We start from the raw sequence: 27,179 nt of genomic DNA on the forward strand, positions 1-27,179 counted from the left end.
AGCGGTGACGCGGGGCGCCCGCGCGCGACAACCGGCCCTGGTTTTCTGGAAATCGTCAGCGGTCCGGGGCCATTAAACGCGTTATATGTGTCTTGCAATTTGATCCCGCGGCGCTCGGCGCGGTGCCCCGATCGGAAAGTAATTTACGCGAATTCCTGGGCATCCGGGTCCGTGCGCGCGGCCGGGATCGGGCCTCCTGGGTTCCTTCGAGCGCCCGATGCGACCGCCGTCCCCTTTATTTCCTTCGTTGTCGCGGCATCATCCGACACTCGTCGCGACAATCCGTACGTCGACGAGAAAGACTAGATATTCCCAGCATTGTTTCGCCGAGTTCCCCGGTGAGTATTCGCGACGCATCGCGTCGCGTCGCGTCGTGTCGTGTCGCGTCGTGTCGCGTTTGACACGGCACGGCGATATTCGATACTGATCGCGAGTTCGAGCGTCAACAGTGTGACAGTGCGAATTGCGCTCGTCGCGTAAAGGACTCGTAATATTTCTAGAATCTTTTTTCGCAACTTTCGTTTCCAAGTTTCCAGGTAAACTCCAACAATGTCCGTCTTCTCATTTGTCATTTCAACTGGAAATAATTCCCACACTTTTCTTGGAGATATATCTTATATTTTTATAACACTTGACACACACTATACTTGTATTTTGTATCCTGTTTATGAAAAATTGTATTAAAATACGAGAAAAAATATTGCGTGCGAAAGTATAGTTTAGAAATTACTTAGAAGGAACATTGTGCTTCCAGAGTAAATGAGTGCAAGTTTTTGAGTGATGCAGGGCATGATGCCAGTTAAAACAAAATCTCGCGTTCCTGAAAATATGGGGGTCACAGGTGGACTGGTAGATGCTCGTGCTAAGCAAGTTTTAAGAGAAGCTGTAGATACAGTTGTGAACAGCTTTGCAAAACACAGTCAAGGTTATGGCAGAGGTACACTTAAATATCTTATTTTAATTTTATCATAGTTGTAAAAGAGATTTCTCTATCTTATATATAATGTGTGTGTGTGTGTGTGTGTATGTGTGTGTATACATGTATATATATGTATATATATACACACGCATACGCACACGCACACACACACGTATACCATTTTATATAGCTGTCTATATTAATTTTTTTCTTTTTGGATACAGTAAATGTTGTGGAAGCATTACAGGAATTTTGGCAAATGAAACAAGCTAGAGGCGCAGAATTGAGAAACGGCGCATTAGTCATTTATGAATCCGTCCCTGGTGCTAATCCACCTTATATTTGTTATGTAACGCTTCCTGGAGGATCTTGTTTCGGGAGCTTTCAAAATTGTCCTACAAAGGCAGAAGCGCGCCGATCGGCTGCAAAAATTGCACTGATGAATTCTGTATTTAATGAACATCCATCGAGAAAAATCACCGATGATTTTATCGAGAAAGCTGTCGCAGAAGCAAGGGCCAGTTTTGCGAAACCTTCGGCAACGCCAAATGGAGTCAGTAGCCAAGCACAAGTAAATAAAATAATCAAATTATTTATTGTATTAAATTATAGTAAAGATGATTGTGTATATATATATATGTATATATTTTTTCTCAGGGAAGTGGCGACGAGAAAGAAGATCCAAATACAGGTATAGGTGCGTTTCGTTTCATGTTGGAGTGTAATCGTGGAAGAACAATGTTGGAATTTCAAGAACTAATGACAGTCTTTCAATTGCTTCATTGGAATGGCTCCTTAAAAGCTATGAGAGAGAGGCAATGCAGTAGACAGGAAGTAGTCGCGCATTATAGTCATCGGGCGTTAGACGACGATATGCGTAGCCAAATGGCATTAGATTGGGTGGCTAGAGAACACGAGAGTGGTGGCGGAGTCGTGGCAATGGAATTGGCTTTAGCCGAACGTGAACTGGAAACTGCGCGGTTAGCGGGACGAGAACTTAGATTTCCGAAAGAAAAGAAAGACATACTGATGCTCGCACACGCACAAGTCTGTCCGCAATAAGTTCTCTATTACGAATGTCATTAAAATAAATGACGCACAAGACTGGCCTTTCGCGAGGGATGATAATAGTTTTGACAAAAATAGTTTTCTCTTTTTCTTTTTTTGAGACATTTTCTACAGTCGATTTTTATGAGCAATTTTACTTTTAATAATTCTTTTTAAGGCACTAACACACTTTATATTACACAAATTATTCCTTCTTTTTTATAATATATATATCTCATTGTAGAGCTTTTTCTTATATAAAGCATTCCTGGTGATAATAGATCTTAAATGGGATATTTTGATATCTAAGATTATTAAGTATATATATTCAAATACTACACGCACGCACACGCACACGCACGCACACACACACACACACACAACACACATACACATTATTATTAAAAGTTATAAAGATATACCGCGTTATAAAACACTCGCATTTATTACATATTAAATTTATCTATATGTATATATATTTTTTAGGATGCAAGGTTTTGTCTTCCATGATCTGTTTATTATCTTATACGAATTTTGTTTTCTTAATTGTTGTCAGAGTATGATCAAATAAGATCACATACATGTATTTGAAATTTTTAAAAAAGTTAATAAATACGTAAATTAAAATATTTTAATAAATATGTAAAAATGTGTGCACCCGCGCGTGCATGTGATATTCACAATAACAAATTATAGAGAATTTTAAGATAATAATTATACAAACACAGGGTATATATATGAAAACGATATATTTACTGATTTTTACCGATCTATAAGAATATTAAAATAAATCTGTAAATTTTAAGTAACTCGCACAATTATATATTAAGCTATAAAACTTCAATAGAAGCAAACTTTTAACATATCATATTATATTTTAAGGTGAATAGGTTTTTTCATATGTTGCAAGTTATAGACACTTGCTTTTAGCAACGTACATGCTTGTCTTTAATTATGAAGATATATCGCAAAGAAAGAATATAGGCAGTCACATTATCCCCGCAATGATATTCTCCTCTCTCTCTCTCTCTCTCTCTCTGCTCTGTTATAAATTAGTATATACCAAAATTTGAAAAAGGGTAAATATACCCCTTACACAAGCACAGTTGAATAGAATATAGTTTATAATTGTTTTATAAATATTTTATATTAAATATTGATAAATACATTTTTTTAATGCATTTGTTACAACAATGAAACCAAATTTGTATACCTGTGTCCTATTCAACGATATTAAGGCTTTGTCGTTGCACTTATTGTATTCTCTATTGTTTCTGTAGATTCTTCTTGCATAGGATGGGCCAACACTTTGTCTATTATTCCAAATTCCTTAGCTTCTGTCGGACTCATAAAGTTATCTCTCTCCATACTCGTTTCTATGCAAGAACATTTGTTAATTATTTTGTTAAATACAAAAATACTTTACTAAATTGACAAAAAAATCTAGTACAATATATATATATATATATACCTATTTTTTCTAAATCTTGTCCAGTATGTTTTACATATAATCCATTGATTTGTTTTTTCAATTTGATAATTTCCAAAGCTTGGATCTGAATATCTGTAGCTTGGCCTTGTACTCCTCCCGATGGTTGATGCGTCATGATTCTAGCATTTGGTAAAGAGTGACGCATGCCTTTAGTTCCAGCAGCTAAAAGTAGACTAGCCATAGAACATGCTTGACCTACACACCACGTAGAGACAGGTGGAAGAACATATTGCATAGTATCGTATATTCCAAGCCCTGCCGTTACGCTCCCACCAGGTGAGTTGATATACAAATGAATCGGATTTTTACTGCTTTCCGATTGCAAGAAAAGAAGTTGAGCAACTACCGCGGAAGATACATCATCCGTAATCTATAAGAGGATACTGAATGGATTGTTTCAAGATTATAAATTAATGTCTGATAAAAAGAAATTATTTATCGTACCGGACCCATGAGACAAATAATTCTCTCCTTTAAAAGGCGTGAGTAAATGTCATACGCGCGTTCACCACGTCCACTTTGTTCCACTACAATAGGTACAAAGTTCAAATTTCTGCTGCTCATTTTTTGTCCATAAGCCTGTCAATTTAATGTCAATTTTACAAAAATAATCAATTGTAAATATCAGTTTTCGTCGAAAATTTCTTCATGTAAACAAGATATACTCACAACAATTTGTAGTAAACTGTTTACTTTTCGCAACATCTTCGTAGATGCGATGACTTTTCGCGATGAAAATATATTCAAGGGGAAGAAAATTCACAGAATATACGATAGTAAATTAGTAGTACCTCTAAAGGCAAACACTTTCTCCCTTTTACCGTTAAAAACATATAAAGATGTCAAAGATAACCTAACCTAGTTTACATTCCCAGCATTCGCCAAAGTATTAAAAACGAATTTTACGTAGATTCGTAGAAAGCAGCGCACGAGTGTCGGTAAAAAAATTCTTATCCACCAACTTGTTTTTTTTATTATTAGATACTCGTTTTTATTACTTATTTCTCGTACAGATTGTACACTTTCAAAGTATGTACATGCAGTTTTTGACGTAGAATATTTTTTTTTCAATAATTTCCTAATTTTGACAATTTTCTAAAATGTCTAATCCCGCGCTTTTTTCGCATTCGTAAGACTAAGAAAAAAATGAGAGAAACGTCTATTCTCTCCTTATAGCTGCACTCTCTTGGCACTCAACTTACCGTCACACGTGTTTCGCGCATTTGATTCATGATTGGCGTAGCTTTTAGGTCGATATTACATTTGTCGCGCGACAAATTTTTTAGGCACATTGATTGGCTGCGGGAAAGAAAGTTTCGAAAGATTCAAAAAATTATTATCCCGCAGCCAATCAATGTGCTTAAAAAATTTGTCGTACGACAAATGTAATATTAGCCTTAAGCCGGTTATACAATAGCTGTCGTAAGTCGGGTGTCGTAAGAGTTAGGCTGATGGCAGAGAATGAAATGTAAGCGCTTACATCTGTCGTAGTCGTGAACGTAAAGTAAGACAGAGAAAAACGTATACGTAAATTGCATGTACGTTTTTCTCTGCCTTACTTTATGTCCATGACTACGACAGACGTAAGCGCTAACATTTCGTTCTCTGCCATCAGCCTTAACCAATCACAGTTGATTTTAGAGAAGAATAATCAAATACGATTGGTCAACTCTTACGACACCCGACTTACGACAGCTATTGTATAACCGGCTTAAGCCGGTTATCGCAGGATTCATCTGCGCAATGGTCTGGTAATGGTTTTCTGCGCAGACGCTCGACGCTCAGACGCTCCCATGTAAAGGCACCTTAAGACGTAAGCGTAAGAAAATCGACCAATCACGGTCGAGTATTGGCCCTGTAGACCCGGCTTTAGAGACCCTCCAATAAGAGACTGGCCATCAGGGGGTCATTTTTGATTGGTCCGCCATTTTTAGGCAACTCCCGCTTATATTCAAATTTTAATTATCCTATTTTGAATATAAATGATATTTACTAATAATAAATATTATAAATAAATAATGAATATATTATATATATATATATAGATAATATAAGAAATATTGTATAAATTATAATGATAAATTTTATTTAAATTTAAATATTAATAATATTAATATTATAAATAATAATAATTAAATTACAGTAATAAATTTTATCTTATTTAAATATTAAATATGAAAAATTATTTTGACATATTATTTAGAAAAATTTTAAAAATTAGTTTTCAGTATTTCTATAGTAATATAAATCATTTATTATTCAAAATAGAGTAATAAATTATAGAGTATAAAATTATTTATTATTCAAAATAGAGTAATAATTATAGAGTAATAAAATTTGAATATGAGCGGGAGTTTCCTAAAAATGGCAGACCAATCAAAAGTGGCCCCTTGATAGCCAGTCTCTTATTTAGGCTGCGTTCCAAAATTCACTGCCAGTACTGAAAATCTATAGTTTACGTGACGTACACTATAGATTTTCAGTACTGGCAGTGAATTTTGGAACACAGCCTTCGTATTGATAAAAAACCTCTAGTATTGATAAAAAGCCACTCTTCGTTGTCATGGTTACCATTACGGAATGAAGCAGTAAACACAAAATATATCTGCGCCAGTTAGAATAACGTAACGATTTCTGCCGCAACTAAAATTATTACACAATAACAAATAATTATATACATATTATCGATAATACTTGCTTTTACTTGTATTTTTTCAATTAATCTTAATTTCTTTACAACTATTTTAAACTATGAAGTGAGAAAAAGTGTGTATAGATTGTAGCTTTCGTTTTTATTAAAATAATCATCAAAATTACTATTATACGTGTCACAACATATTTAATATGAAATTTAAGATATCTGTACAAGACAATAATGCACATAAACGCTTAGTTGCTTGCGTCGCATGGAGCTCAACAGAAGAAATATATTCGTGTGGGTAAGTCAATCTACTATAATTATGTTGCTTTAAATAAAAATAACACATGTATATTCTATAATATAACATTCATACATAAAGGTAAGATTTAACAATTTTACAAAGTCAGTTTATCTCTGGAATGTTAAAGTTTCTTCACGTTTTGAAGAATTAAAATAGAAATATTGTAGTAAAAACAAAGTATATTGTCAAAATAAATTCCTTTTCTAAGGAATGCCTTCTTGTTTATGCCTTTTGGCATAAACAATCAAGTTATGATGTGCATTTTGTATCTGTGAATTCTGGGATACTCTATACACATATACATATACATACATGCATACATAGACTCTAAATAACATATACATATGTATATTTATTAGTATATACTTATTTTTTCATGTATCGACAAAGATATTTCTTTTTTTTAATTTGGGATTTTTTATTTATAGTTTAAATAATATATGGCATAAAAAATAAATGTATTTGTATATAACGCATGTTAATATTTTAATATATTTAAAAATTATAAATATATATCCTCTTTTTCTCTTTTCTCTCTTATTATAGTGAAAAACTATTGTTTGTGTTGTGAAAAATTGTTATTATATTAAATATAAATATAAATCTTATAATTGTCATTTAATCTATATTTTTATAATAAAATAAATATTCTAATTTTTTACTTTTACCTGGAATTTTTTTGTCTTTTTTTGCATGAAAGTCATATAAAAAAAGTTTATTAATATTAAATTGTTTATTAATATTAAAAGTTTATTAATATTAATATTAATATTAAATTGTTTGTTTCAGACAAGATCATTTATTAATATGTTGGCATTTAGAAGGTGGTATTGCACATTCTACCGTTGTGGCTGAATTTCCAAATGATTTTTATCCCACTGATATGCAATGGCATCCACATCCTAATACTTCCATCGCTAAGAAATCATCTTTGGATGTATTATTAATAACAACTGCTGATGGTATATTATTTATTTTGAGGTGTATAATATTATTCATTTGAAGGATTTTCTCTTCAGGATTAGGATTTTCATCTCGGGTTTTTACTCAAAAATATGTCATTAAAACTTTTATCACGAGACATCTTGTATATTAATTATTGTAAGTTTCTCTTTGTAATGTAAAAGATAATATTCTTTGAATTCAATAATAAAAATTATACAAATATATATGTTATATTTGAAGGTATAAAATTAATTTATAATATTAATTATTAAAAAATATATTTTTGTAAATAACATTAATAATTTTTTTTCAATTATAACTATATGTTAAAATTATATTTAATTTAGTTATATTATAATACTCAATATTGCCTTTCAACCTTCCTTTTTTCACTTCTCTTCCTGCAATCTTAAGTCTTTAACTTATCTCCTCTATTTTCTTCCTTCTTTCCTCTTCTATCTCTTTCCTTTCATTCTTAGCTTTTTAATCTCTCTTATAATTAAACTAACATTTCCTCTCTTCCTCTCCCTTTCTCTCATTAAAAATCTCTGCATCTTTTTACTTGACCTAAATACTCACCCCTTCTTTCCTTTTCCCTTCAGCCCTCCTTTCAGCTCATCTCTCTTTCTTTTACATCAATCCCATGTTCAATCTCCTTGTTCTCTCTCTCTCTCTCTCTTTCTTTCTGCAATAGGTCCTTGCCCTCTCCTTCTCTGCAATAGGCCTCTGCCCTATCATTTTCTTTTACTTTCCATTTCTTCGCCCTTGTATATTTTTTTTGTTTTCCTTACCTTTTGCCTTTTCTCTAATCGAATTTCCTTCTTTTATCCTATTCGCTTCTCTTAGTTCTTGCTAAATCCAATCCTATCTACCTTGCCCATCGCGTCCTTATTCCGCCATTGCCTACCTTCTTTCTTTTTATCTCTCTTTCGACCCATTCCTGCACATTTACTTCCTTATTCCTTATCCCATGCTATTTCCTGTCTTTATTTCCGCATACATTACTCTCATACTCATACATATACCTTCTCATACTCATACATATTTCCTCTTTCTGATACTCGTTTCCTCTTATCTTTCAAACTATTATACATAGTTTGCATGTAAATATATCACTTCTGAAACGGAAATTCTCCGATTACATTATCTTTTTGATTACATAATTTTTTTATTGTAAATATTAAGAAAGTATTAAAAGTATTAAAGAGATGTATTAATAGTTTATTGAAAGTATTATATATAAAAAGGTATAAAATATTAAGTCTTAAAAAAATGAATGAATTAACAATATAATAATTTGATTAACAATATAAAATATAAAAAAATTGTATCAGATTGGTAATATAAAAAGTTCTTTTTTATTTAACTAGAAGTGTGTCTAATTGAAGAGTATATAAGACAGATATACAAGAGTATATAAGAGAGAAGCTTTTAAAACAATATTATTAACATTATTAAAATAATATTCATTTTTTAGGTCAATACCATTTGGTCAATAAAAATGGTCGCATTGAAAAAAGTGTTAATGCTCATAAGGGGGCAACGATAGTAGGAAGATGGAGTAACGATGGTTCCGCATTATTGACTGGTATGGCGGCATCATTTTATCTCTAAAAATTCATTGTTTAGAAAAATGGCCTTAATTACAGCTGGTGAGGATGGATTAATCAAAATTTGGTCTCGTAGTGGTATGCTTCGATCTACAATAATTAAAACAAATCTTCCCATATTAACATCAAGCTGGAGTCCTGACTGTTCAACGATATTATACTCCCAGGGTGCAAATTTAATCCTGCAGTCACTTAATTCTAATTCCAAGTCTCACAAGGTATATTTTTATCTTATTGTTTAGTTTTGCATTTAATATTAAATAATTTATATTCTTCCTTTTCTCTTCCCGCAATATTGCTATTTCCTAAATTCTTCATAAAATTATTAATAAAATAAATTATTGATCTTCTGCTTATGTAAATGCAACACACATTTACATTTGCAATATATAATTTTACATTATTTTATACAAAGTATGTATTTTTTATATTAATTTATCTCATTAATTAATATAAAAAATTCTTGCTGTAACCCGCTGGAACTTCTCAAGAGTACGGATCTGGTATATTCTAATAAAATTACTCTCATTCTCTGTTACATTCAGGGTTGTAGAAAGTTTTTAGAAATTATTTATGTGCTGCGTAACTTAAAGTAAACATTTATCATACTGAATTTCATTATAAATTAAATAAATTGATTATGAAAGTTCTAGAATTTGATGATTTTGTTTTATGAAAAAAAATTTAGACTAAATTTTATACATACATATATATATATATATATATATATATATATATATATATATATGTATATGTACACACACACACACACACACACACACACACACACACACACACACATATATATATATATATATATATGTATATATATATATATATACATTAAAATTATATATACAATTTAATTTTTTTCAGTGGCATGCGCATGATAGTCTCGTACTTATTGCATGCTGGAAAAATAATCTTATATTGTCTGGAAGCGAAGATTGTAGATACAAGGTACGTAATTTTTAATTGTTACATTTTGCTATCAGTCTTAGTTATAATAGAATAAATATGTATGATAAATTATACATAAAGATGAAAAAAATAAATACAAAATATGATGAAGAAAATTATAACATATCCGATAGATACAATTCCAAAAATTTTTGTCGCTTTATTATCTAGGAAATCGACTTTTCGTTGTTTTCTTTTTCGATTTTGTTTATCTGTCAATTTTTAATTTAAGATGAATTTGATATTTCATATAAATTTGATATCCCAATGGATCATTTAAGTACAAACGCAACACACACACACACACACACGTACTGTTCTTTCTATTTCAAAATTGTCATGAGATATACGTTTTAACTAATGCCTTACTTCATATGGCAATAATTTTTCCTTCGCAATTTCACAAAGTCATCAATTATCAATAAATTTTTATATATATATATTATCGTGCAGTAAGAGTTAAATAATTTTATAGTTTACTATTTGTAATATAAAATCTATGATATAATAATGCTATTTTATATATTTTATATATTTTATATATCATACAAAATATTTGTCATACAAAAATTAATTAAACTTATTTTAAAAATAAGTTTTTATTAACAAAAATCAAATGTGTTTTAATTTCATGGGGTAAATCTATTATATGTGTGTGTGTGTGTGTGTGTGTATATATTAAGGATAAATATTTTGTGTTTTTATTAAAAAATAGAACTAGCCACACAAGAAAATTAAAATATTTCCAATATATATTTAAAATATGTCCAAGGTTAACAGGTAATAATAAATTAGTGCAATGAACACAAATAAACGTGTTTATACAACCACGAACTTAGCAAACAGATATACAGGGTGTTCTATTTTAACTTCCGCACCATCATATCTCGAAAACAATGCATTAAAAAAATTTTTCAAATACAAGTAAGATTTGGAGGGGAAGAAAAGATAGAAATATTAGTTTGATTTTGAGTGTTGATGCTAAGGCTATGTTAAGATCAATCTAGTTTTTTTAAATGAAACTATCCTAATTTGTTTGTATAAATCGATTCCTTATAAATATTAGTGCAAAATACTAAGTATAGTATACAAAATATTAAGCGCAGAATAGGCAAAATTACATATACGAGACATTATTACGTTTACAAGATATTTTATAGTTTATGTAAAATTAGGATATTTTAATTTTCCTTCTTAATTCCTTTGTAAGAAATCGGAAATCTTTCTTTCATTCGTTGCGGTTAAAATCTTTTTGTTCTTTTTCAATTCTTCTTTAATTTTTTTTTCTTGTCTGAAGATCATAATGTTTATATATAATTTGTATATTTTATGCTGCAAAACAAATAACAATATTTTCCAACACAGGTATGGGATGCTAACAATAATCAATTATTATATAGCAGTGGTATTGGTGATTATCCTATAACAGCAATTAGCTGGTGTCCCTCGGGTAACTATTTTGCTGTTGGATCATTCAATACAATCAAGCTTTGTGATAAAAATGGGGTGAGACTAATCAACAATTTCTAACGTTTACTAATATTTTGTTTTATATAATAATGCATAAGATAGAAATTTTATTAAAATAAAATAAGATTGAAGCTTAATAAGATGAAAGCTTAAGTTGCTATTCTTTTCCAACAATGAATACAAATTTTTAATTTATATGAGATATTTTAGGACTCGTGGGACAAACTTCAAGAGATTTCACTTGGAAAATCAATTTTTCAAGTCAAGAAATTGTGTCTTCTGATGCATCCTTCAGCATTGTTAAGCATATCTGTTCGAATCGGCTATGAGATAGGCAATTAGTGTGTGATAGGATTACGCGTAACATCTGATAATATTAGTTCACATTTTTTAAATACAATTAAAAAGAATAACAAATAAAGTAAAAACAAAATTAAAAGAACGTGAAATCAGTATCGTTATGCGTCAATTGCAATGTTGTCTTGCGATCAGTTGTCTATTTCACAGGCGGTTCGAAAAAGAATGCACGTTATTTAAGAATGTGTTGAAAAACATACAGGTTCCTTGATTGATTTTCTTGATGAATTCTATCATCCTCTGAAGTTTATCCCACAAGTCCTGAAACATCTTGTAAAAACTGCATTATATCAAATACACATTCATATACAATTTAAAACATGAACAAAAATTTAATTAAAATAATATATATTAAATTCATAATAGTCTGTTATTAAAACGTCGTATTAAAAAATTGTAGATATATTATTCAGAAACTAAAGAGACTAAATATTAGAAACTAAAAGAGGTATTTTTTCTTTCTATAATTATCCTTCTGGTAAATAAAAAAAATAACTAAATAATATCTTTCAGTTAAATGAAAAGTTTGCTTATCACTATGCGACGCGCTATCTAAGTTTAAGCAATAAAAACTATATGAAACTTGCAAAGTGGTTAGTAAGATTATAACAACTATTTTTACTAATTTAATTTCTGATTTCTATATGGGAGATTTAGATATAATTATGATTTTTGAAAAATGGACTAAATATATTTAAGATGTACAATAGAAACTAATTTTTATATAAATAAAATCTTTTATCTTATAAATTAAATTATTTAATTGAGCTAAATATTTTTATTCATATACATAGATTGTAATAATAATTTTATATATATATATATGTATATGTGTGTGTACATTTCTTATAATATTATAAAAATTTATTATATGTTAATAAAATTTGTTATAAGTTACATGTTCATTACATTAATAATCTACTATATGAAAAAGATATAAAAAATCTCTTTTATTAAAAAGATTTAATTTAAAGGTTAAAACTAATATTCTTGCAAAGATTAAGTTTGGGTATTACTACAAGAGAGTTTTAATTTTTTATGTACTGTATAGCACGCATCTCTCTGTGTCCAGTATATTATATTAATTTTGAGTTGAATAATTTATCCTCTCATGTTTTTCTCCATCACATATGAATTTATTTATTAATAATTAATAATATACTATTGCCATATTTTAGTGGCTGCATTCTATGGAAAAAGTAAATACTGGCAGCATTTACAGCATCACTTGGTCCAGCGATAGTACGCAAGTGGCTATGGCATGCGGTAATGGAAAACTCTTGACTGGACACATTATAGATAGGTAAATTTTGATAAAATAAAATAAAGAAATCTCATCAGAATTTAAACATTATATAATACTATTAGACGCCTCTTTTTTTATCTTTTTTATTTGTTTTATCTTTTTATTAGATTCTCATAACTTTAGTGTCATAATGTCAGTACAAACAATCTGATATTTATTATCTAACATGTCATTGACCGCGCTTTTTCATTTTAATTCCTGATGATATTTATATATGATTTATATAACGACATGCAGAATTAATTTTAATTCAAACTTAATTTTGCGATGAGGATGGTCCAGAAAAAGAGATCGAAATGTTCACAATTTTAGCATTTTATGTAAACTTTGAAATTAATGTGCGCCCTTTTTACCGCGTTTGGCTCTTATTGCCTATTGTAATTTAAAATTTTTTTTTGTATTTGAAATTATCAGAGCCTTATTATATTTATGATTTATGATTATATTTATGATTAAATTTGTTTATTAATTTATATTTCTGCCTTTTTTAATGTCATTTTTGTATAATACAAATATTAAATTTGGTTATATTTATGATTTTTTAGTATTTTTTCATGTTATTCAATTGGTGCAAAAAATTTAAATTAAAAATTATTTCATTTAGCATTAGTTTCGATCTTTCTTTTTATTCATATTTTCGACAAAATAATATAAAAATTCAATAAATATTAATCATACTTTAAACGTATAGATAACAAGATCAATCAGAAAATATTAAAAAGAAAAATTGGAATCAATAATTTGGAATTATTGTAATAATTGCAAAAAATTGATGTGTCAATAATTAAGTATTTTGCTCAAATGGAAATACAGCGAGCATGTTCTCTCAATAATTCCAATCATTGTCAAGTATTGCCAAATTAAAAGAAATATAGAAAAGAAAGAAAGAATAATATACGATGCTATATATGGGATTAAAATATAATTTTTTTTAAGACTCAAATATATTTCTTGAATAGAGGTGGTAATATAAATATACGTTAAAAATCTGAAAATAAAATTCCCATTTTATTCCATTAAATTCCAGTTTATCAAGTTTATCATTATGATCAAAAGCTGTGAAATATTTCTACAAATGTAGTTATTCAAAAATCCACTTCTTTAGTTGTTCATAAATTTTGATTAATATAAGAAATTACAATTTTTGCACAAGATTTTATATATTATATTGTTATATAGAAATATTTGAATAGGACATCTTTATAACTTTTAGAATTTTAATAAAACTACGAAGTTTGTAATTTATTGAGACTTGCATAAGATAATTTCGTATTATAGATTGTGAAGAATATATTTAAATTGATCGGAGATGACTTGAATGTAAAGCATCGTAAATAATTAAAGAATAAATAAAAAAGTACCTCTCTTAATGCGAATTTAAATTATAACATCTCGTCGAAATCGAAGAGAGACATTTGGCTGTTAAGTTAGTGTGTTTTTTGTTAATATCATAAGTTAAGTGTGTTAATGTTCCTTGTTAATATCATAAGGGAATAATTTGTCGCAAATTCTTATTATATGCACCCTACATTCTTTGTCTTCTGATATAATATATAATAATATTTATAAATTTTATGTAATATTTAAGGAGATTAGAGTGGGATAATTATGAAGCCACGTTGATAAAAAGAAAGATGATCGAGATTAGAGATATTGGAAATGAGGTGCATGAAATATTAGAAATTTCCGATCGTGTTGTACACCTCGAATTTGGCTTTGGTCATTTAGTCGTTACCACACTTGCACAATGCCACATCTATTCTGTAACAAATTGGAATACACCGGCAATATTTAATTTGAAAAGAAGCATATCTACTATACTGCTGGCAGAAAAGTAAGTTATTATAAATGTATTTAATATATATAAAATAATCATTTATTTCTCTCTCAATATATACATTTTATATGAAATTTTTTAATCTAGAGCCGCTCTTTTGTAAAAAATTTAGTGATTGCATTATTTTTTAAATGAAAATCAAATTAAATTGAATCTATTTTTAAATAAAAATAATTATAATTAATTAACATATGAAAAAACATTATATTTTATTTCTTATATATAAGTGGAATTAAAAAAAAAAATTATTGAAATTTTCAAATTATATTGACATAAAAGACAATAAATTATCTTAAATAAAATTCTTAAATATGTATTATTTTAATAGCATCATATAAATTTAAAATTTCTGTGCTCAAAAAAGAAAAACTTAATTATTTTTTCTTTTTTTTTACATTAATATTATAATCTTTTCTTCTATTCTTTCTTCCAATGTTTTTCTTTCACTTTTTTACAATAAGATATTGTGCATTATTAAAAAATAAGTATAGCAAGTACTATATTTTTTAAGATTTAATTGAGTCAAATCTATTAAATAGTTTTAAATCGATTCTACGCTTTAACAATTTCATTAAAGAACATCAAATTAAAATAGTTTAGAGAGTTATATATACTTTTCAACAATATAGATTTTACTATTATATGGATTTCAGAATCAGAAAATAAAAATAATCATTAACCGTAATATATTATTACATTATTACAGTTACAGAGAAAGATGACTATAACAACATTATAAAGATGACTATAACTGTAACATCATTATAAATTTTATCTATAATGGAATAAATAATCTTACATTTTTTTTCGGTAACAAGTAACAAATTCAATTACTTTTATCGTTATTACTTTATGCGACATGATTTCCAATTGGAAACAAGTTTATATAAATAGCATTAAATTCTTTAAAAATTTAATAGACAATCTCGATAAGATTTAACGATTTCTACTCTAAACCAAGATTATGTAATTCTTATAAATTTTTCATGTTAAAAATTTAAGAATATTTTGCTTGTAAAATAATGTATCAATCTCAAAATGTATGAATCTCAAAATTATATTATTACAAAATTAAAGATAGAAAAAATAATGATTTTTATTATATTGATTTATTATATTTACTATATTGATAGGAATCTATCATATTAAAAGAAAAAAGTTAAAGAAAAATAATCGTTTTTTATTGACACTGTAGAACTTGAGGATCCTAAATCGATTTATTATTTACAGTAATTCTATCACCCCTTTAGTAATTCTATCAAGTTTAATATATCAAAACTGGTATTTAACAATAATTTTTTTGTTACACATATATATAGTGTGGTCCATTTAAAGTGCTACAAGCTGTTATTTCTTAAAATATGTATTATAGTAAAAAAATATTTTAAATACAAGTTGTTTAGAAGATTGTTTTAAAGGGGGAAAAAATAAGAATATTAGTTTGATATCAGATTCTTGATGCGTCGGGTGGTCATCTTGTCGATCCATACTAGCGCTTACAATAACATCTAACACAACAAAAATTGAAATTATATTAAAGAAATATTAAAGATTTGTAATTGGAAGCATATTTAAAATAATAATTATTTTGTAGACAATAGAAGTATAATTATGATATTACTTATATTATAAAATAATATAACTTTACATCATTAATTTTTTTGCATTACATATTATAACACACACACACACACACACACACACACATATATATATAAATTATGATCTTATAGATGAATAATGTAATTAGTAATTACACTGTTGCATGTATAAATTATCTCATTATTAACTATTACGCACAATTTTCTAGGCACTTTCTAATTGTGGAATTTAATACTTTGTCATTGTACAATTATCAAGGCCGTTTATTGGGTACTCCAAGATGGAAAGGATGTACTGAAGAACCACTATGTATTCCTTGCTTATCATTGTGTGCAGATACTTTAGTTATAAGGAATCAGAGTAATGAAAAATGTAAGATATACATATATACTATATACGTAATAATTGTTGTTTGAAATGTCTTTCGGCTAATTTTTTTCTACGAAAATTTTTAAAAATTACTATCTGTCGCATAATATTGAAATCATAAATTATAAAATCTTTTTGCACACTAATATTAAGCTGATATTTTTATTCACAATGATTTTTCTTAATCACATAATAATGCCACAAGTATAATTACATAATACATAAATGTATGTAATAAGTACAATTATCAAGGCTATTAAGCTATTTATTTTTACTTACAAGATTAGAATCTATGCACTAAATGAAAGATCTGTGGTTTTTTTATACATAGTATATTTATATAGGGATTTTTAACATATATATAAAAAATTATGATATTCCGGTATATCTTATAGTAAAATATTGTTTTATGATAAGATATTTATGGTAATTTAAGTTTTAGCATTGAATTATCTCATTTTGATTTTATATAATATATTTTAATATTAAGATAGACAAATTCTTTTATATGTGTATACATATATAAAAAAAGCTAAATTATATTTAAATATCATTATATTGTATTTATACGTTAATATATTATTTATTTGTGTATGTTTATTACAACAGATTTAGAAGATATAGATTCTTTTCAATAAAAAATTGCAAGATGGAAAAAATTTTCTATATTATTTATATATTATTTGTATAATTCGTATTTAAAAAAATATTATTTAGAAATGAGAATTTGTATAAGGTTTTCATTTACTTTTCAGTACTTCATATTTTGGAGATATCTTATAACAAGCCGATAGTGGAAAGTCAATCGTATTCACATTTGCATGGTGTGATGCAAGTTGCATTAAGTTATATTAGCATAAAGGATCGACAGTTAGCATTAATAGATGTCAATAAAGATCTGTTTTTAATCGCAATAAGGACTACAGGATTCGGGAGAGTTTGTAAAATAGGTATAAAAATGTACATACACACACGCCTGCGCGCGCGCGCGCGTGTATATATATATGGGATACCCAATATATATATATATATATATATATATATATATATATATATATATATATATATATATATATTGGGTATCCCATCAAAAGTGGCCATAATCTTTTATCTTTTAATTAAAAATGATGTATTGTAGACTGAACTTTATTGTCTGAGTCTAGTGGCTATTTACAAAAAAGTTATCTGTTAATAAACGAAGAGATATGCTATTTTATAATGTATCAACATAGTAAAAATATTGTTGTACTGTTTGAAATCAATACAACAATGTATGATTTAATATAAATATTTTACATATTTTATGTCGGCTTGAAATATTGCAAGCAATGTCTACTTTTGGCCCTGCAATATGGTCAATTTCTGATTCATTATCAGAGTTACAGATTGGCGTATATCATTTCATCATAATACTCAGTGTATGAAAAAGTATACATAGAAAGCCTATGAACCAATGAAGGAACATTTAATAAATTTCAGCATTTTATGACATAAATACATCATACATCATGTTATTTGCGACGCGGTTTGTTTATTTTATCGTATTATGCTTATACAAAAACTGCTGGCTAAAATAAATATAAACTTTATTAAATATTAAAATATAGTTTTTGAAAATTGTGAAATATTTTCTAATGGTACTAATTTAATTAAAATGCTAACTATTATCATTAATTAAATTATTATTTATGCATCATCGTATTATTTATGCAACTATTGGTTTAAACATAAATAACTTGTAAATTATAAAACGAATAACTTTTAAAATATATGCGCGACTTTAATATTTTCTAATGAAAATTTCTAATAAAATCACTATTAATTTTTGATAAAAAAAATATTTTATAATTTTTATACTTACTATAATTTTTTATACTTATATTTTTCGCACACTATCAAATGATAACATGACATCAATCTAACGCACGTTAAGTTGATCATATCGTAGGGTAGCCAAATCGAAAATGTAAACGCTGCCTGCAATAATTAAATATAATTTTACATATTATATCGATTCAAATTGATAAAACGCATATAATATGTAATATTAAACTGTAATGTAACATTAAATTATACATATCGTTGTATTCATTTTAAACAGCTACAACTTTTGTTATATATATCGAGATGTCCACATTATTAGAAAAAGTTATGCATATCTCTACGTTTATTAATACAGATAAGAACAGAAAAGTGTTTTACCAGTTTACAGTTTTCGAAAAATAATTATTGAAATGTTAATTAAAGATTGGCGAATGAACAAATGTTTTGCGCGGTTAGACGGTATGAGATATGCGCTTTAGATATATTAGCGAGTGTCATATGGCAACAAAAATATAAAAATTAGGGTATACACGATCAAACTTTTCGTTGCCATATGAAGTTCGCTACCTAGAAAATACACATCTCATAATTTAGCCGCGCGAAATGCGCACATATTGGCCAATCCTTTTTAATTAATAATTATTGCGAAAATTGCAAAATGATACTGATGACTTTTCTGTTCAATTTACTGTGCTCTATACTCTCAAGAGAGTTGATTCAATCTTTATCAAATCTGTATGTATGATCATACATCTGTAATATATATCTGTAAGATGTATATTATATTATATAATATATATTATAATATAATATTACTAATATATAATATTATAATATTATATTATATTATAATATATAATATTACTAATAATTTTAAATGTCAATATAAATTATTAAAATTATAATAGTTTATCAATGTCCTTCTTAAACTATATGTTCTAGCTGCAATGGCGCAAAATATTGCATGGGCAACTGATGCAAATGTATTAGCTGCAATGTTAGATGCGAATTTATCGGTATGGTTATGCCCTAATTGTGTTCATTATAGTGATCGCAAAGTAATACGGCGAACAAGAATTGACAAGGAAAGCAGGTATTGTTGATTAATTGAAAAGAATATATTATTTTAACATTCATTACAAATTGCTAATTATTAAAGCATCGAATACTTTTTAAATAATTTTAAAGTAGTTCCAGAGTAATTAAATGTTTTTAACTATAAAATAACTTATTGATTTTGATTACTTTTTTAACTTTTGAAATAATTTTTTCTTTGCGAAAATAATGGGAGAAAATATTATCTGTTGCATTTTATTGATTTTTTATCATTGAATATCTTTAAATCAAAATTACATTAAAATAAAATTACTTTTAGATCAATTAAGTAATAGTTATGTCATTTATTGTTTTCATAAAATCTCGCTAAAAAAATCTCTTATCTTAATCACATTTTGAACAAAAATGATTTTACTTAGAATTTTAAAGAAGTTAGCGAAAAGAATATCTGATAGTTTTTTAACACTTTTATTTAATTATTTGGAAATAAAGTCCCAGTTTCTAATATAATATTTAAAACATGAAAAGTATACATCTTTTTTACATTAAAAAATAAACATTTATTGTTGAAATATATTTTCTAAAAAAATTTTAATAAATAAATAATTTAAAATTTTTCGGAAAAAATACACGCTAATGTAAGCATATAAATATTTCCAAACTTATGTGAAATAAATAAATAATTTACAAAAAGTGAAAAATATTACGTTAAACATTATTAATAAATTTAATTAGGTGTTTATAATAAAATTAATATAATTAACGAAGTAATTAATTGTATATTATCGATTTAGAACAACGAATGACAAATATTATTATATATATGTGTGTGTGTGTGTGTGTGTGTGTGTGTGTGTGTGTGTGTGTGTGTTTCAACAGCCCGTACAAAAATTTTAAGGGCTGATGGACAAAAATATTATTTTTTGTTAAGCAATATAGGATCGGTGTGACTTCGTTTTTTCGGAAGGTGACATGCAAGAAACCGCACAACACATTTACTTACTAAGCAATACAGTGATTGCTTACTCTATACAATTAAATGAGTTGCTCGATGATTACCATTGACCTCTAAATAAAGCTCAGAGCGGCTATCCACTAATTGTCGGCTTTCGCCTTTCGAAATAACGAAGTCACGCCGACCTTTTGTTGCTTGACAAAAAATATTTGTTTTTCCTTTATCACCTTTTAAAATTTTTGTACAGGCTTTTGAAACACTCTGTGTATACACACACACACACACACACACACACACACACACACACACACAGGGTGTCCCATTTTAAATAACGACCTCAAATATCTCCCGAATAATACGTTTTACAGAAAAATGTTTCAGACAAAAGTTGTATGGTTTCGAGGGGGCCATAAGATGGTACCATTGGCTTGACCTTGAAGAGTCATTTGAAGGTCACTTCAATTTTTTAAAATGGAACACCCTATATATTTTTGCACATTCTTGTAGCTCATCTCGAGAGCTTTCCAAAACACTATAATTAAGTTAGTTTTCATTAAGTACTTTCCGAGTTATGAGGCTTGAAATAATTTCTTAATTTTACATAAACCGTAAAATATCTTGTAAAATATTCATTTTTCGATTATCTTACCTTAATACTTTTATGTACAAAATAATGAGAGGAATCAATTGGTGTAAAGAAAACACATAATTGTTTCGAAAAAAAAATGTAATTGTTAATTGCAAATTACATTTTTTTTTTCGAAACAATTATGTGTTTTCTTTACACCAATTGATTCCTCTCATTATTTTGTACATAAAGGTAAGGTAAGATAATCGAAAAATGAATATTTTACAAGATATTTTACGGTTTATGTAAAATTAAGAAATTATTTCAAGCCTCATAACTCGGAAAGTACTTAATGAAAACTAACTTAATTATAGTGTTTTGGAAAGCTCTCGAGATGAGCTACAAGAATGTGCAAAAATATATAGGGTGTTCCATTTTAAAAAATTGAAGTGACCTTCACGTGACCTTCAAATGACTCTTCAAGGTCAAACCAATGGTACCATCTTATGGCCCCCTCGAAACCATACAACTTTTGTCTGAAACATTTTTCTGTAAAACGTATTATTCGGGAGATATTTGAGGTCGTTATTTAAAGTGGGACACCCTGTATATATATGTGTATATATATGTGTATATATATATATATATATATATATATATATATATATATATATATACTTTTCGTAACACAGTGAATTTGGAAAACAGCCTAAAATTGTGAGTGTTCGTAATGGCATGGTCATGGTAAGACGTGGAGACGGTGCTATTGTGGCTACCTTATTTTACAATTTGTTTACAAATTTATATGAACATATGTCAAACAAAAGATTGAAAGAAGCGCTTTCTATTTGTCGTATAGCTCAGGTAATGTTCTCTATAACTCTATAATAATAGTTTCTCTATAATAATGTATTTATATTTATGTATATTATGTATAATTATAAAATAAAAAATGTGACAAATATGTACCCAGCAAACACAGAATATTGCAGCAATATTACAATATTACAACATTGCAGCAATGTTGCGGCAATATTACAACATTGCAGCAATGTTGTTGCAATATTCTGTGTTTGCTGGGTAATGATTTATCAAGAGGCACAATTATATCTTATACCAAGTCGCATACATCAATAGCAAAAAAGATTGTATACCCAGTTGAAAATATTTTATTATCAGATTTCAATAACAACTAGGCCGATTAAATTCTTAATAGGCTTAGTCGATAACTGATTCCTTTTGCATAATGAAAGTTTCTTTATTTTTGTCCTGTACGCCCTATAAGTAGAAATAATACGAATTAAATTAAAATTCCTATATAAAAATTTTCTTTTAAGATTTATCATGATTATCATCATTTTTGTCTATGACAATTTTTGATTAAGATGTCAGTTAAAATTATCAATAGTTCATAATATGGCTATAAATAAAATTGATTTACAATCAGCAAGTTCTAAGATGAATCTCAACTCTCACTTTATGTCTCTTAAAAATCAACAGAAAATGCTAGGAATACTATAATAATAATAGCATTAGTATAATGATTGGAATTGTTCCGAAGAATGTATTCGCCAGATTATTGCAAAATACATTATAGTCTATCTGCATGTCGAGATTGCGGAATAATTAAAATAATTTCATACATAATTTTATATATATCTGATATTTTCTAACGCTCAATATTAATGTCCGGCTAAAGACCAACAAAAGATTCGAGACGTTCATGTATGATGCATGTATTATTTTGAAATGTACTAATAACTAAAAGATAAAAAAAGTATTTTCTGTTCTTCATTGTGCTCCAGTTACCACGCTTCAGCTATTGCTAATTTTTTAATTATTATTTGAATCAATTTTTCATTTTAATTTTAAATTAAAAATGCTACTTATCTAAAAAGAAATGTAATATCGATATTTTCATTTTTAAATTTTCGTCTCATCTTACAAATATGTCATTAAAATTACGTTTTCGAATTATAGCTGCATATATTTTAAAGCAAAATAATACGCTTGATACTTGTCACTTGTCGGGACGGTATTGTATCTCTTGATGGACTGCTTTATGGTTTTTTCCCTTTTACTTGTTATTCTAAATTAATAATAGTTTTTCATATTATTTCTATAAAATGAATAAATTTAAATAATATATTTATTTGTGCATAAGGTTTTCCAATCTATTTTTATGTCTGTAACAAACACATTCCTATGAACATATGATTCTGATGAATCCGATATGACTTTATCTTATAATTGATGTTAAATTTTTCGGTTTAAAATTAAAATATAAAATTTTACATGTTTTTATATGTAATTGATTACTAATAAAGTATATATTAAAAATTATATTAAAACAAACATTTTATATAGTTTTATTGTGTATGTAGTTTTATTCATAGATAATTGATATTTTTTATTACTTTGAAAAACTAATACAAACAGAGTGTGTAAATGTTCTTATATATTGCATGTCGAATGTATTGTTTGTATGATCCCTTATATTCCCTATTATTTTTTTATTTAATACACACTAAAATCCCCTATTATTTTCTTATTTAATATACATTATTATTTTCTATTAGTTTTAGTACTTATTTAAAAATTAATTAATGAAATTACATAAGAAAATTTAATTACATTACATTAAATTACATAAATATATCTATAAATAACATTGTTTTACATTGTTATTAGAATGAAATATTGTGGACTTGTATGGCTGTCATGGCAACTGATAATAAGGAATTTCACGCTGCGGAAGAAGCTTACGCAGCTATAGGTAGATGTGATATAGTAGATTATATCAGATACATAAAGGTAAAACAAATTTTTTTTATATATTATCTACTTCATTTTGTTAAATTTATTAAAATAAACTCTAAATAATTAAATCGATAAAAAATTTGCAGAGCTTATCTAGTACTGCAGAAAAATATGCAGAAATGGCACTACTGGCGGGAGACTTGTTGGCAGCAGAAGGTATACTATTACAAAACGGCTTGATTAAAGAGGCTATACATATCAATCTTGAAGTTTATAATTGGAATAGGTATGTAAAATATTCAAAATAAAACTAAAATGTATGACTTATTTATTAATTTTTATGTGGCACAGATTGAAAATTATATATACAATGGAACCTCGTATCATCTGTACTACGATCTAGTATGTATGAGGGTTGTGTATTATTTCAAGATTCTACTGTCTCATATTTTCTCTGAAAAAAAACGGCCTCACAAATGATCTCAAAAATCTGCAATTAATAGATGATACGATGATCCTGGGACATACTGGGGCATACTGTATACACACATACGCACACACGCACGCATATATACACTATGCAGTATATGTCACATCATTCATATTACTTTTTTATTCATAAAAAGTCATGCAATAGTGAAAATAAAAGCTTTTATTACCAAAACGCATCTGTAAAATCGATTAATGCTATTATCATTTTGCGGAACAAATCGGTAGTAACTTTACAATTTCAAATGAAAGCATATGTTGAATATATTATTGAATAAGCCTTTTTAAAATAAAACAAACTTTTAAACAAACATCTTTGACTAAAACATTTTTTTAATTATCTCAATTATTAACAAAGAAACATTAAAAAATTTCAAATGTAATTTTTTAAAATGATTTTTTTATTAAGTTGAATTTGAATTAATACAAATTGCCTTCCATTTACATTTAAACAAACTTGTATTCGATAGCGGATGTTCACAGACTTTAAACAGATAGAGATCAATAAGATATCTGAATTTTTGTACAATAATTCTCCCTTATAATTGGACTCTCTTGATAAACAATATCTTTTACTCATCTTCATAAAAATACGGTTCCACTTGAGTTTGCAACTTTCCATGCGAAACGAGATTCATCTCACATTACCCCTGTAGTCACCCCGAGATTCATTTCACATTACCCCTGTAAAACGAGGTCTATTATTATACAGCTTTATATAAAAATCATTCAGAGTCATGACCCTGATGACAATTTATATCAAGGTCAAGGTGATTTGATCCTGGCGTTCTATTTTAAAGTTTTATATGTTTTTATTTCAAAAAGTACACTTATTTCCCTCAGTTTCGGTTTTTACCGATTTATTCCAAAAGATCACAGTAACAGCAATCAATTTTATAGGTGCGTTTTAATAAAAATATTTTATTCATTATGTGATACAGCATTTATAAGTAAAAGGGGTGATGTGTGTGGCTTGACATACTGTATATAACAATACTTTAAATAGAAATAAATAAGTATAAAATATTAATGTCAATAAAAATAATATATTTAATGCATTTTATAAATAAATTTTTTATTATGCTTATATATTACATGTAACATAATAATATTCATGTCTTTTTATATTTATTTTACCTGTATTTTTTTTCAAGAAAATTAATTATAATTATATATGTATATTTTCTAATTAGGGCTTTGGAATTAGCAGTAAGACATAAAAGGCAAATTGAAGAGGTTTTAAGTAAAAGAGCAAAATATTTGCAAATTATTAACAAAAATGAAACGAATCAAAGTTTTCTTACACTTATAGGAAATATTTCTACGCTAGAATCGGCAAATAAAGTAAGTAAATCCATAAGACTCTATGTAATGCGTTTACGTTATTAAGAAAGCACCTTTATTTTAGGAAAATGAAAAAAAAAATTATGTCAAAAATGTTATTGAACAAATCGATGTTGAATAAAATACATTTCCTATCTCTGCAAAGATCCTCTAGTACTACAACGATCGCCGGTAGTAAATGCCCTCTTCCGACAGCGAGCTGCCACTGAAAACATCTTGTGAGCCTGCTTGTTCTTACTACCAGAAAACAACATGTTGCTGGAGCAACATGGAAAGGAGATAGAAGAAATATAACGAATAAAGCGGACATAGGGCAAAAAAGTAGTATAATGAAGACTTTGTTTATTATAAAAAAAAGAAAGTTAATGATAATATTTTTTAGTCAAATCTTTTTTAAACACATTCACAACAATATTATTTCAAAACTAATTTTAAGAATACGTGTTTATAATGGCAAGGAAATAATGTAATTTTGAAAGCAGACTTTCGAATATATAAAAAAAATTAGTTATATAAAAATGATTAATGTATACACACACACATTAAAAAATATGGCGAAAAGATAATGTAATGAGAACTTTGTTTATTATAAAAGAATAGTTGATAGGTTTCTCTTTTTAATTAAGTTTCTCTTAATCACATCTAATGATACTATTTTGAAACTAATTTTAATGATTTTTGAGTGGCAAGGAAATTATAATTTTGGCATAGTGTTGAAGGTTGAAAGCTTTGGAATTTATGAAAAAAAATTGTTTTATATAAAAATTGTTTATAATATATAAAAAGATATATCGTTAACTAAGATAATTAATATGGTAACGAAATAATTTCTTTTTTATCTCTGAATAATTTCACATATACTTGATATACTAGTCAATATATAATATTGTTGGATTACTATAATAATACAATTATTTTTTATTTAATATAATACGACATAATAAAGATCCTGTATTATTTATTCCTAAATTTGACCTTGTATCACTTTTCTTGCGCTATTTTATCCATGTACATACATGTGAATCCACGGTATTTTTTATTTTTCACCCATTCTTTTCTATTATATGCACAGTTAATAATCAGATAGTTATAAAGTAAATAGGATGGTAAAAAAGTAAAAATGAGAAAGAATAACTTTTTATTCTAGAAATAAATAATACGGATTATAATTATATTATTATAAATGCCAAATGGTTAACTATTAATTAAAATTATATAATGTAATAAAATTATCTTTTTATATAATAGTTTATATATTCCTCTTCAATGAAAAGTGTAATTAAGCAATTAGTTTGTATTAATAAATTATACTGTAATTAATTACACT

General features: G+C 27.2%; 3 protein-coding genes across 14 annotated transcripts; 2 read left to right on the forward strand and 1 right to left on the reverse strand.

Moving 5' to 3' along the window:
• The first annotated feature begins 17 nt into the window (after positions 1-17).
• Lft (Limb expression 1 family member lowfat) lies at positions 18-3,147 on the forward strand. Of its 2 annotated transcripts, none has more exons than XM_083087379.1 (4): positions 18-338; positions 755-937; positions 1,144-1,490; positions 1,577-3,147. In XM_083087379.1, the coding sequence occupies exons 2-4, from the start codon at positions 781-783 to the stop codon at positions 1,979-1,981; spliced, it is 909 nt and encodes a 302-aa protein (XP_082943505.1). In that variant the 5' UTR covers positions 18-338; positions 755-780; the 3' UTR covers positions 1,982-3,147. The 2 variants fall into 2 exon arrangements, with proteins under 2 accessions (XP_082943505.1, XP_082943506.1); XM_083087380.1 differs by lacking the exon at positions 18-338 and adding an exon at positions 359-536.
• On the reverse strand, positions 2,699-4,679 carry Clpp (Caseinolytic protease proteolytic subunit). Of its 2 annotated transcripts, XM_083087382.1 has the most exons (5): positions 4,128-4,679; positions 3,903-4,037; positions 3,438-3,828; positions 3,180-3,342; positions 2,699-3,008 (listed from the first exon to the last, which is right to left on the reverse strand). In XM_083087382.1, the coding sequence occupies exons 1-4, from the start codon at positions 4,161-4,163 to the stop codon at positions 3,200-3,202; spliced, it is 705 nt and encodes a 234-aa protein (XP_082943508.1). In that variant the 5' UTR covers positions 4,164-4,679; the 3' UTR covers positions 2,699-3,008; positions 3,180-3,199. The 2 variants fall into 2 exon arrangements, with proteins under 2 accessions (XP_082943508.1, XP_082943507.1); XM_083087381.1 differs by having other exon boundaries at positions 2,699-3,342; positions 4,128-4,678.
• A 1,318-nt stretch (positions 4,680-5,997) lies between these two features.
• Positions 5,998-26,458, forward strand: Oseg5 (intraflagellar transport protein Oseg5). 10 transcript variants are annotated; one of them, XM_083086226.1, is made up of 17 exons: positions 6,005-6,224; positions 6,315-6,397; positions 7,190-7,362; positions 8,823-8,933; positions 8,995-9,173; positions 9,832-9,915; positions 11,281-11,421; positions 12,921-13,045; positions 14,637-14,882; positions 16,696-16,859; positions 17,612-17,806; positions 19,623-19,773; positions 21,952-22,123; positions 23,951-24,073; positions 24,166-24,305; positions 25,702-25,852; positions 25,917-26,458. In XM_083086226.1, the coding sequence occupies exons 3-17, from the start codon at positions 7,284-7,286 to the stop codon at positions 25,971-25,973; spliced, it is 2,118 nt and encodes a 705-aa protein (XP_082942352.1). In that variant the 5' UTR covers positions 6,005-6,224; positions 6,315-6,397; positions 7,190-7,283; the 3' UTR covers positions 25,974-26,458. The 10 variants fall into 10 exon arrangements, with proteins under 10 accessions (XP_082942360.1, XP_082942359.1, XP_082942357.1 ...); XM_083086229.1 differs by having other exon boundaries at positions 6,028-6,046; XM_083086228.1 differs by having other exon boundaries at positions 6,064-6,082.
• The last annotated feature ends 721 nt before the right edge of the window (positions 26,459-27,179 follow it).

This window comes from Camponotus vicinus, unplaced genomic scaffold (genome assembly GCF_025532165.1).
Source record: "Camponotus vicinus isolate PSW18456_S1 unplaced genomic scaffold, iyCamVici1.0 SCAF_13, whole genome shotgun sequence".
Classification (NCBI taxonomy): Eukaryota; Metazoa; Arthropoda; class Insecta; order Hymenoptera; family Formicidae; genus Camponotus; species Camponotus vicinus.

Coding starts and splice junctions, on each gene's coding strand:
- Oseg5 (XM_083086224.1), top strand. CDS start 6,303: ATGAAATTTAAGATATCTGTACAAGACAATAATGCACATAAACGCTTA. Junction 14,883..16,695: donor ACTATACTGCTGGCAGAAAA/GTAAGTTATTAT, acceptor ACAATTTTCTAG/GCACTTTCTAATTGTGGAAT. Junction 25,853..25,916: donor CGCTAGAATCGGCAAATAAA/GTAAGTAAATCC, acceptor CCTTTATTTTAG/GAAAATGAAAAAAAAAATTA.
- Clpp (XM_083087382.1), bottom strand. CDS start 4,163: ATGTTGCGAAAAGTAAACAGTTTACTACAAATTGTT. Junction 4,038..4,127: donor ACAGTTTACTACAAATTGTT/GTGAGTATATCT, acceptor TTAAATTGACAG/GCTTATGGACAAAAAATGAG. Junction 3,343..3,437: donor ACAAGATTTAGAAAAAATAG/GTATATATATAT, acceptor GTTCTTGCATAG/AAACGAGTATGGAGAGAGAT.
- Lft (XM_083087379.1), top strand. CDS start 781: ATGCAGGGCATGATGCCAGTTAAAACAAAATCTCGCGTTCCTGAAAAT. Junction 938..1,143: donor CAGTCAAGGTTATGGCAGAG/GTACACTTAAAT, acceptor TTTTGGATACAG/TAAATGTTGTGGAAGCATTA. Junction 1,491..1,576: donor GAGTCAGTAGCCAAGCACAA/GTAAATAAAATA, acceptor ATTTTTTCTCAG/GGAAGTGGCGACGAGAAAGA.